The sequence below is a fragment of the Hipposideros armiger genome, unplaced genomic scaffold (genome assembly GCF_001890085.2).
Source record: "Hipposideros armiger isolate ML-2016 unplaced genomic scaffold, ASM189008v1 scaffold_25, whole genome shotgun sequence".
NCBI classification, from domain to species: Eukaryota; Metazoa; Chordata; class Mammalia; order Chiroptera; family Hipposideridae; genus Hipposideros; species Hipposideros armiger.
Genome location: NW_017731375.1, coordinates 4,720,417 through 4,731,293, shown reverse-complemented (window position 1 = coordinate 4,731,293; position 10,877 = coordinate 4,720,417). Strand labels below are relative to the sequence as shown.

The following is a 10,877-nucleotide window of genomic DNA, read 5'->3' as shown; positions in this document are numbered from 1 at the left end:
CCGAGCTGAGCAGCCGCTGAGCTGCCAACAGGTAGCAGGATGGCTCAGCTTAAAAAAAAAAAAAAGAAAAGAAAAGATGCTTAACATTATTAGTTATTAAGGGAATGCAAATTAAAGCCACAATGAGGTATCCCTAACACACCTATTAGAGTAACTAAAATTTTAAAAAACTGACAATATCAAGTGTTGGTGAGGACACAGAGCACGTGGATCTTTCATATGTTGCTGGTGGGAATGCAAAATGGTAACAGCCGCTTTGGAAAACAGTTTGGCAGTTTCTTATAAAGTAAAACATACACTTACCATGCAACCCAGGAGTCTCACACCTAGGTATTTACCCAAGAAAAATAAAAACTATGTTCATACAAACATTTGTACAGGAAGTTTACAGCGGTTTTATTCATAATTGACAAAAAATGAAAACAACCCAAACATCCATTCACAGGTGAATGGATAAACAAATTGTGATATATCCATAAAATGGAATGCTATTAAGCAATAAAAAGGAATACTAGTGATGCAACATGGAGGACTCTAAATGCATTACGCTAAGTGAAAGAAGCCTGACTAAAAGGCTATATACTATATGACTTCATTTATACAACCTTCTGGAAAAGGCAAACACTATAGGGAAATAAAACAGATGAGTAGTTGCCAGAGGCAAAGGGGTGGGGAGAGGGCTCACTACAAAGTGACCCAAAGAACTTTCTGGGGGTGATGAGACTCTTCTATATCTTGGGTCTGATGGCAGTTATATTACTGTACAACTTTGTCAGAACTAATAAAACTATACACTAAAAAGGGTGACTTTTACAGTAGGTAAATTATACCTCAATTTTTTAAAATTCCAAGATGCAAAAGATGAAAATACAACAGAAAGATTTAGTTTTCAATACCTCACAACTATGGCAACAGATTCCAACCGAGAAGTGATAAAGGCCTTCGTGATTTCTGGTGCATAAGTGTCTAACAAGTGGGGTTCAGTTGATTTCACAAAAGGAACTGATGCTACCATCCTTTGCCACAGAGTTAATAAATAATGAACACTGTTGGGAGCAAATTCCCAATGCTACAAAGAAATAAAGCAAATGTTATTTAAAATGACATGTCTTCCTAGAATAAGAATTACAGAGGCAAAATTACTACACATAGATTTTAAAATTAACTTTTATTCTGATTATATAACCAATGAACACTTAACATAGCAAATTTTGTAAATGCAAAAAAGTACAAAGGAGAAACCAATAATCTCTCACTATTTTGCCACCTAGGAATGATCACTATTAAAACGTTAGTGTACTTCCTTCTACTCTTTCCATGAATAGTTTTTCACAGAGTGGAAATCAGGTGGAGAATATGGTTTTAAAACCTTCCCCCAAATTTTTAAAAAGAATTTTCCCAAAAACCAATCTGTAAAAGCTTTCTTTTATTTCTTCACATAGATTCTACTACAGCTTCTTAACTCATTCTTCAATTATTAGATATTTAGATGGCCTCTAAACATTATAAAAAATGTTACAATGAACTTTTTTATCAAAAACCTTGCAATGAACATTTTTAGCAAAGTACTCTAATAGATGTTTTGAAAAAGCCCCACCAAACCTTACCAAAAAATTGTTTTAAAACTATCTACATTTTAATATCAATTATATATTTCTATTTACCTGTAGACTAGTAATGGTAAAATTCGCAATCAATCTGATAACTTCAGGATACTCCTTCACCATTACTAATTCTCCCAGCTGGTAATTTGTCTTTAAACGAGCCAAAAATCGACAAAATTCATGATAATTACCTGGATCAGACAAACCCTAATGGAAGAAAAAAAAGACTTTTAAAGATACTTAAAAACAAACAAAATGAACAATTATACCATCAATAAAATTCCAAGAGTATTTTTTTAAGTCTCCCAGTTTTCATGGATATTTATGGTACTTTGCGTCAACTGGGTAGATATTAATGAAAGAAAACAAATAATTCCTGCTGGATTTAATGTTGTCATCAATGATTAATAATAAGGAATGCAAGGTAGAGGCTTTGGAGAAAGCATTATACCATATGACTAAATTATAATGTTTAGGGAGCTGTTATATTACACAAAAAAATTTGTGCGCACGCACGTGTGTGTGTGTGTGTGTGTGTGTGTGTGTGTGTATGTGTATTGTAGCTTAAGCAGAAATCAACAGAAGACTTGAAAAATATTTAAGATGAAAATAAGAATGGGCTCTTAAAACATGGAAAAGAGCAATAGCAACTGGACTTAAATAATAAATAGCATATGTGCACACACTAATAATAGAAATTTCCTTTAATTCAACCAATTTTTATTGAATACCTATAGGCACTGTGCCCTTAAGCAACTCCCTGTCACTAAAGGGAGAGTTATTCAAATAAATTAATGCAATGTAGGTAGAAAGTTTAACAAAAATACAAGATAACAGAGGTAACTTTGGGGGCAGAACAGGTTAGAAGGAAAGACCAAGAAAAGTGTCCTCAGCTGGCAGCTCCTTGAAAACAGGGCACATATGTTATTATCTTTATAGATTGAGCACTTTGCACAATAGCTGGCACGAAAGCAGAATTCTAAAAGTATCTGTTTAATATTGAAAGAGTTTCTAAGAAATTTCATTCAAATGAGCTCCATGAAAGGATATAAAATAGTGTCTAATTATTAAGGACAATTTACAAAAAAGATATTTTGTACTCAGGTCTTTTAATACATGTTTGTTTGTAATTCTAAAATAATATAATATTCAAACTAACTTTTACAGCCATGAATCATCAATATGGGGATGTTGGAAAATCAATTAAGAGAATAATCTGATATTAGCATATTACCTTCCACATTGATGATAGTGACTAAAAGAACTAAAATTTTTCATGTATATTGGTAAAATCCCATCAGCAAAACACATAAATTTTAGTTATGTTAACATTACAAAGGTAAAGCAAATGCCCAACATATAAAATACTCGAGAATAACCTGCAAAAACAATTGCTCTTTATAAACACATTTTATTTATGAACAGATATTATATGTCTGCTTCCCCAAAATTAGTAATAATCAAGAGACTTATAAAAACCTCCTTAAATCATTTAACCTTTTATTTTTTTATTAAAAATATTTATCATCCCTCACCAATACACTTAGTCAGAAATTTTCTTGAATAATTTTATACATATCATTTAACCCTTTAAAACCCGTACTTTCATCACAGATATTTTAAACCAAAAGCAAACTTAAAAGTGAAACAAAAAATTTTATCTAGGCACACAGAATCACTAGTTAATAATGGCTTTGTGATTCTCTGAAATGAATATTGCTATTGAAACTTTGCAGTTAGAGAGTAGATTTTAAAATCTACAAACTCTTATTTGTCCACAAGAGGGCAAAAGGACATTATTTCATAATTTAAAGCCACTTATTCTAATAGTAACGTTCAGATTTACATTAAGTCTTTTAGTTTAGAAGGTGAATATAACTCTGAATTAATCACTTCAGTAATTCAAGAAGTGCAAGCAAAGAAATGTAGAACAATGGTAAAAAGAGAAGCATAATAAGCCAATAACCTCTATCCACCTAAAAATAAAAGAGGAAGCATATAGGGGTCTGTGAGGAAAACATCCATTTTTAAAAACTGCCCATTTCTACCACAAATGAGATATAAGGAAGATGAGTATGATACTTTGCATTTTCTTCCAGAATCATAATAAAGTCATGAGTTTATTATGCATCCTTCAGCACAAAAACTGTATTTCTACATGCTAAGTATTAATTAAATTACTTCATAAATACCTGAGGGTTTTCAAGTATTCTTTTTACTCCCTTAATTAAATTACCAAGATACTTGGCACGTTCAGGACTGCTAAATAAGGACCTTCTTGTAGAAGCAAACTGAACTAAACATGAAAGTGCCTAAAAAAGGGAACAAAAAAATTCATTTCATTTTTAATGTAACTATGGCCACATGTAAGAAACATTAGTCTTTATATATGAAATGTTTTTTTCATTTTTGTGATTAAAGAAAGCATTATAGAATTAAGAAATAACGAAAGCTAAACATTTAACTTATCAATCACCACTACCGGCCACAACCCTTCCACCCCACCACGAATATTCCTATTTGTGTATTCTCCTCTAATATTTTTCCATATATTAAGTATGTCAGCACAGGCCTGGACATGGATACACTCAAAAGGCTTCCAACTGCTTCTGATGACCAATTCTGTTTGCGAACCCATGAACCAAATGTTCTACCAAAAAGAAAATATGGTTTTGTGGTAAAGTTTGTTTGGGAAATACTGCACATTATGTACTGTGGTGTCCTACATGTGGGGAAAAACTTTTGTAGCCTTATTTAATCTAGCATGTCCCAAATTTATTTCGTGATAGAAGATCTTACCATTCATTAGTATGTTGAGGAACAATTTGGAAAATGCTGCTGGAAGGGTCAGATACCCTATGAAAATTCCTACAGAGTATCTCTGGCTTAGTAATCTTCCTAAAGTTAATACTTCACCAGAAAATTTTACTACTCGGGTTCTTAATTCTACCACTGGTACCCACTGAAGTCTGTTTGATCATTAAGTGAGAGGCCCAAAACTAGCAATTTTTAGGCCAAATTGGCCCATATATTTTTTGTTTTGGTCTACGTACATTAGCTTGCCACTTTAAAAAAATTTTTAAATTTTATGTGAATATTTAAATATTTTAATTTCTCACAAAATGTCTGGCTCTCTTGGCAAAGGGGGCAATAGAGACAAAAATCAGATGATGATTTTTTAAGATATTCATCAGTTTGCCATAGTCTTTACTGCTAAAAAAACAAACAAAAAAACTTCCTTAGGCAATTCTGATGTGTACATTTGGAAACCACTAGCATAAAACAGCCAGAATTTGCGGGCCCAAAACACGAGAGTTTGAATTTCAGCTCCAATATTTAGTTTGCTGCCCTAGACAGTCACTTAAGCCAGCCTGGGTCTGTTTGTCTATAGAGTGAGGATAATAAGACTTATTGGGTCGTTGGGAAAGTCGTGCTTCATTTTTGCACTGAAAAACAGAAAAATACGTCATGACTTTCCTGACGACCCAATACCTTGCAGGGCCACTTTGAGGATGAAGTGAGATAATAAGCACCAGATAATGGGCATGCCCAATAAATGGTACTTTCTCTTAAAGCAGCTCTTTCCCACTTTATTCCTGAAGAGCCAGTAGCTTGTTTGTTTTATCCCAAAACATAATTACACACGAAACCACGGTTTTTAAACAACTAAAAACAAGGCTATTCTGGGCCAGCCGAGTGGCGTGATGGTTAAGAACTGGCTTGGGAGGCCAGAGGGCCCCGGTTCGGATCCCACATATGAGGGCCAGTGACACTGCCCTCCACAGCTAAGATGCTGAACAACAGCTCAACCTGGAGCTGGGCTGCCATGAGTCACCGGCGGCGTAGGCTGCAGCCCCTGCTGCAGTGGGTTGCCATGGGCTACCGTGTGTAGCCAGCAGCCAGCGTGAGCGGCTGTGAGCGGCCGTCCAGAAGCCGGCGACTGATCTGCCTTGCTGGGAAGAGCGCAATGATGGTGCCAACTTGGGCCAGTGAAGCGATGTCCTCCACAAGTAGACTGAAGAACAAAGGACAGCAACTTGTCTGTTCCCCTTCCCCCAATTCCCCAGTGCTGTTCCCCTTCCCCCAATTCCCCAGCACTGGTCCCATCCCCCAATTCCCCAATTGAAAAAAAAAACCCAAGGCTATTCTGGTTCAAGACAGAGGGCTGAAGCTCTCTGGCACCACCTGAAAACACAACTATCCTGTGAAACCCAGTTTAATATCCTCCATTTTAAAATCCTGAATTCAAGGGCATAGATTGTTTTTGTTGTTGTTCTTAAAAGAAGTATTTTTGTGAACCTGTTTCTCCCTTCTAGGCAATAACACATCGAAACAAACATACCACAATATGTACTTTAAATGTGGAACACCTTTTCTCACGAAATGGCAATATTAGAATTCCCAAGTTTATACAAGCTTAGATATTAAACTGACAACTTTTTCTTTTCTTTCTTTTTTTTTTTTCAATCTTGCCTGGTCTCTGTTTTGGATTCCACAAAGATAGGGTTCATAGTCTCAAAGTTCTACATAACCAGAGTTTCAATATTTTTTTAATCACATAGTGGAATTTGATTAAAAAATAAATGAACAGCTGGAGTGACAAGCACAAAATCAAGCGGGCGGATCCCCTTCGCTTCTCACTCACAGGTATCTGACGGGGGCTGCCTGGCACGCCTGAGGCTCGGAGCCGCACAGGGCTGAGAAAGGGCTAGAGCGAGAGGGGAAGAGAAGGGAAGGGAATCGGGGTGGCCGACTACTGGACTGAGGTCCAGAAGAAGGCATGGCAACTGAACAGGAAGAAGAAACACTTAGAGGTTGACAGGTTGCCTTGGCTCTGGGCAGGAGGTAAATCAACAGCTATTGGTTCTGGATTCAGCCATGCAATGGAATGCACTGTTGACTGTAGATAGACTCTGACAAATAGCTTACACAATACAAATCCCACAAGATATAATAAGCTCCTGTGTGAGGTAAACCCAATCAAGAATATAAATAGAATTTTTAAAAGTAAATCTATACCACCCTTAGAGAAAGATCACAGGTACTTTTTAATGAAATAATAAATGATTTTTACTTACTAACTGAGATAGCAGTGGTGGAAGTGAATGATACGAATTGAAGAAAAGATCCAATGTTTCTGGTTCCAGGAAAACTGAAAAAAAAAAATTATTTTCTAATACCATTACTTTCAATTCTGTGATCTTAACACAGTAAGACATTATCAAACAAACCAAGAACTCCAAGACCTCTGCATGTGGCCACTCCTCCCAGTCAGGCTCGATTCCTTTTTAATTCCTCTTTTCCTTTGAAAGATGAATTAATATAGAGATAGAAATTAACTATATAAGATGTTGCTTATTTCTACATAGCATCTACAGTTCTTACTGAAGAATCTTCGTAACATTTTCCTTTCTATTAAAGTAATGTAAACACTTAAAAAATTCAAATAGTATCAAAAGTAACTAAAAAGTATGTAATAAAAAACAGCTGTATCCCACCGTTTCAACTACCTTTCAACTCTTAGCTATGTATACGTTTCCCAATAACATGCTATATTACTATCTCTTTGTTTTATTTAGATATTAAATGAATTCCTGTTACAGAATATGAAGTTTTAGCTGTCTAATCACTTACCCCGCCACCCCCACCACAACCCATCCTCTTAAAAATTCATCCATTATAACAATTGGGGATTAAATCAATTCTAAGTGTTTACATTTATCATTACTATGTAAGTCATGTTAACAGCTAAGCCAAGAAGAACACTATGATTATATCATATTTCTAACACTCTCCGGATTTAAGCATAGCATCTTTTCTAAGCTTAGTTGTTTATCTGTCACTAATTCTTTCCAAATGCTGACAGATTTGCAAAATGTTTTCATGCCATTATCCACGTGCTTAATAGTGTCAAATAATCTGTCATTTCCATTTTCCCCACCCCTACCTCCCAGAGCCTTCAACTTGGATTGGTTATTCCTAAATTTGTTATGTAATTATCTCCTTTTTATCTCTGTTTATTGTCATCTTGGGTTGAAGCCCTGTTTTTCCATACCCCATATCTTCCACTTTCTTAGCCTGTATATCAAGTAGCTTTCTGAGAGCAAGTACATAAAGGATAAATTTCAGAAAGATCTGCAAGTCTGACAATATCTTGATTCTATCTTACGCTTGATGATTTCAGTCTAGTTTGAAAGTAATTTTCCCTCAGAAGCCCGAGGTTATGACTCTATTGCTTTCCAGCTTCCAGTGCTGCCGTTGAGAAGTCTGACACCATTCTGGATCCCAATACTTTGTAGGTTGCTTACTTTTTCTTTCTGGTATATTTTAGGATCTTTTCTTTATCCTTGTTATTCTGAAAGGTCATGATTATGAATCTTACTGTATATAGTTTTTTCATTCATTATGTTCGACACTAGATGGGACCTTTCAATCTGAAAATTTATGTCTCAGTGCTATGAACATTTTTGTTTACAAATTTCCGTCTGTTTTTCGGTCCTTTTTCTTAAACTTCTAACAGTCAGATGCCAGACCTCCCTAGTTTCATGCTCTAATGTTCTTGCATTTTTATTTCCTGTCAAACCTCTCCTTGTTTTTTTTGTTCTTCTTTCTGGGATATTTCCTTAACTTTACCTTCCAGCTCTTTTACTGAATGTTTTATTTTGGCAACCATCTTTTATATTTGGAACACTGTCTGAACGTTTCTTTTTAAAACAATATCTTATTCTTGCTTCGGGGATGCATTATGTTTTCTTATCTCTCTGGGGATACTAATCACACCTTTATACATTTCATGTCTATACTTCACTTTGTCTCCATTTCTACTAACTCTCCCCCCCACCCCTTTTAAAAAACTTTTTGAGGTAATTACAGATTTGCACGCAGTTGCAAGAAATAATAGAGAGAGACCCCAGGCACCCTTTACCAGTTTCCATCAATGGAAAGTTCTAAGAAAACTACAGTAGAGTATCACAACCAGGAAGCTGCACTGACACAAGCCACCCATCGTATTTAATTTCCCAACTGTACATGTACTCGTGTGTGTGTGTGTGTGTGTGTGTGTGGTCTGTGGAATTTTTATTAGATGTATTGCTTCATGTATTCATAACCACAGTCATGATATGAAATCCCTTTTGTTTGCTTTTGTCTCTAATTCCATATTTGAAGTTTTTACAAAATCTATGGTGTTTCTCTAGTGTATCAGATGTTCCTGAATGTGAGAGCTCTCCAGTTTAATTTCTCCAGGGGAGAAAGCTCTGGTCTTAGGAAGCCAAAGGGAATGCACAGCGGGAAGAGAGGTGACAGGCGGTAGAGGAGAACCTGCGGAGAACTTTTTATCAAGCCCTGCAGCCCCATGCCCCACTTCTGACCTCAGGAAGTCCCTAGAGCCATCATCATCTTTCTGGAATATGTGAGAGCAAATCAGCTTGCTTTTTCGTGGTATCCCTTTCTTAAAAAGATGCAATTCTGCTCTGCTAAGTCAGTTACTCTACTTCATTCTCTTCATAACTGAAAAATATGCTGATATCTCTTGCCAAGTGTCGGACCCTCTCCCACTGTTTATCTGAAAGTTTCAGAAGAGAACTCTTTGCTCTCCCTCCCCAACCTGTTTCCCCCCTAACTCTAGCGCTGTCTTTTCCTTTTTCCAAAATCAAAATATGGACGTTACTCTGATAGGACTGGGGAAAACATTTCGATGTTGGGCATCAGCAGCTGTCCTGGGTTACCAACCCTTTTGACCTGTTTGACTGCCTAGCACAAAACAGAGATAACTATACAGACAACGACACCGCTGACTTCCATGCTTTCATGCTGACCATCCCGCACATTGAACTTTCTTCTTACTTGTTCTCCAGGTTGTGGGGATCTGCACTGTGCACAGGTCATCAGCAGACTCATCGGCTGAACTGCCAATGAAGTCAAAGGTAAGGCAGTTGAGGACCAGTTTCAAGACCTGCATTACTAGATTTTGTTGACCTTGATCCTGAAGATTTAAAGGTTTGGCCAACACCTGAAAAAAGTTCAAAGATAAATAAAACATTGTGAAATGTCAATATACACATTTTCATAAGGTGTTTTAAATTTCTTCAATGCAGAAGTAAAATTAGCACACAGAAAAAAGTCTGCAAAGTTCTGTTGTTGTATGTATTAGAAAAAATGATAAAATCACTATCAACAAAAGTCGATAACAGATTATTTTCAATTTGAATTTTGTAAAAAATGAGAATAAAAACTTTTACACTTCCCTATAAATTGTAGGTTACTTTCTAAAGTTTTAAGGGGTAACTTTAGGACAACACTTTAAACAGCACAAATGTATAAATGTAAGGAATTCACTAGTTCAAAGGTTTCCTGGAATAAGCTGAAAATATCATGTTCTTCAAGAAAAAGGAGGTAACTTCATGCATAAATGATCCCTGCTCAGCTGACAAAGGTTCTCAGAGCTGCGTGAACGTGGGAGACACAGGCTTCCCTCAATTATCTGATCCTCCCACCTCTCCCCGCAAAATGATCGTTCTGACACAACCAGAATAGACTGTGTCTCCTAGAAATACATCGTGAAATGTTTTGTGGGGGACATGACATGAAGTTTGGGATTCTGCTTCAAGAATAACCCAAGAAGAAATAAAGTGCTAAGGTTAAAGATACAGATGAAACAACACATATGAGCTGTTACTGCTTAACTGGTGATGGTTCCAAGGGAGTTCATTATGCTATTGATGTACTTTTGTGTATGTTAAAATTTCCCATATGAAAAGAAAATTTTATATATAATAGAGGGTCTTTCAGTCTGGCCTAGTGTGAAAAATATCATATTATTATACGATAGAACTAAAATAAGTAAAAGTAGTGAAAAAATTAAAGTCTTAATTAGCTTTTGCAATAAATCTACAGTAGAAAGACAATGAAACTACTACTTAAAGACAAGTTGCTAAATTCCCTTTGGGTTTTACGTTATTATATCCTTAGTAAGTAAAAGTGAATTTTTTGGAAACTTAAAGATTTGTGCAAATCTATGGTGCTTAAGCTTGTCCAACAACAACTCTTCAAAAGGCAGAATGGAGGGAAGGTAATTCATTTGAAATTCTTTTGAAACTTAAAATTTCCTAAATATTCTAACTAGGATATTGAATTATTAAATAACTTACCTCTTTTAGAAGAGAGCATGCTAGCACTAAAATGTCTTTGAGAGAAGTGTCACGAAATGAGGTAGCTATTTTCCTGTGTTTTGCAGAAGGTCTAGAATAATCAACCTAAAAAGATCAAGATGAA

At 35.8% G+C, this 10,877-nt stretch overlaps 1 protein-coding gene across 6 annotated transcripts in view; it reads right to left on the bottom strand.

Annotated features, from left to right (window-relative positions):
• The window catches only part of RANBP17 (RAN binding protein 17), a 263,837-nt gene that overhangs the window by 227,374 nt on the left and 25,586 nt on the right, over positions 1-10,877 (bottom strand). For 5 of the 6 annotated variants that reach the window (XR_002123189.1, XR_002123188.1, XM_019635965.1 and 2 more), the window contains 6 exons: positions 10,754-10,858; positions 9,450-9,615; positions 6,683-6,756; positions 3,797-3,916; positions 1,665-1,811; positions 897-1,069 (listed from right to left, as the gene is read on the bottom strand). Coding sequence is in view for 4 of the 6 variants with exons in the window: in XM_019635965.1 (XP_019491510.1) it covers positions 897-1,069; positions 1,665-1,811; positions 3,797-3,916; positions 6,683-6,756; positions 9,450-9,615; positions 10,754-10,858 (785 nt within the window). In the remaining 2 variants the exon portion in view is untranslated. The remainder of the gene's footprint in view (positions 1-896; positions 1,070-1,664; positions 1,812-3,796; positions 3,917-6,682; positions 6,757-9,449; positions 9,616-10,753; positions 10,859-10,877) is intronic. The other variant, XM_019635966.1, reaches the window with a different exon arrangement.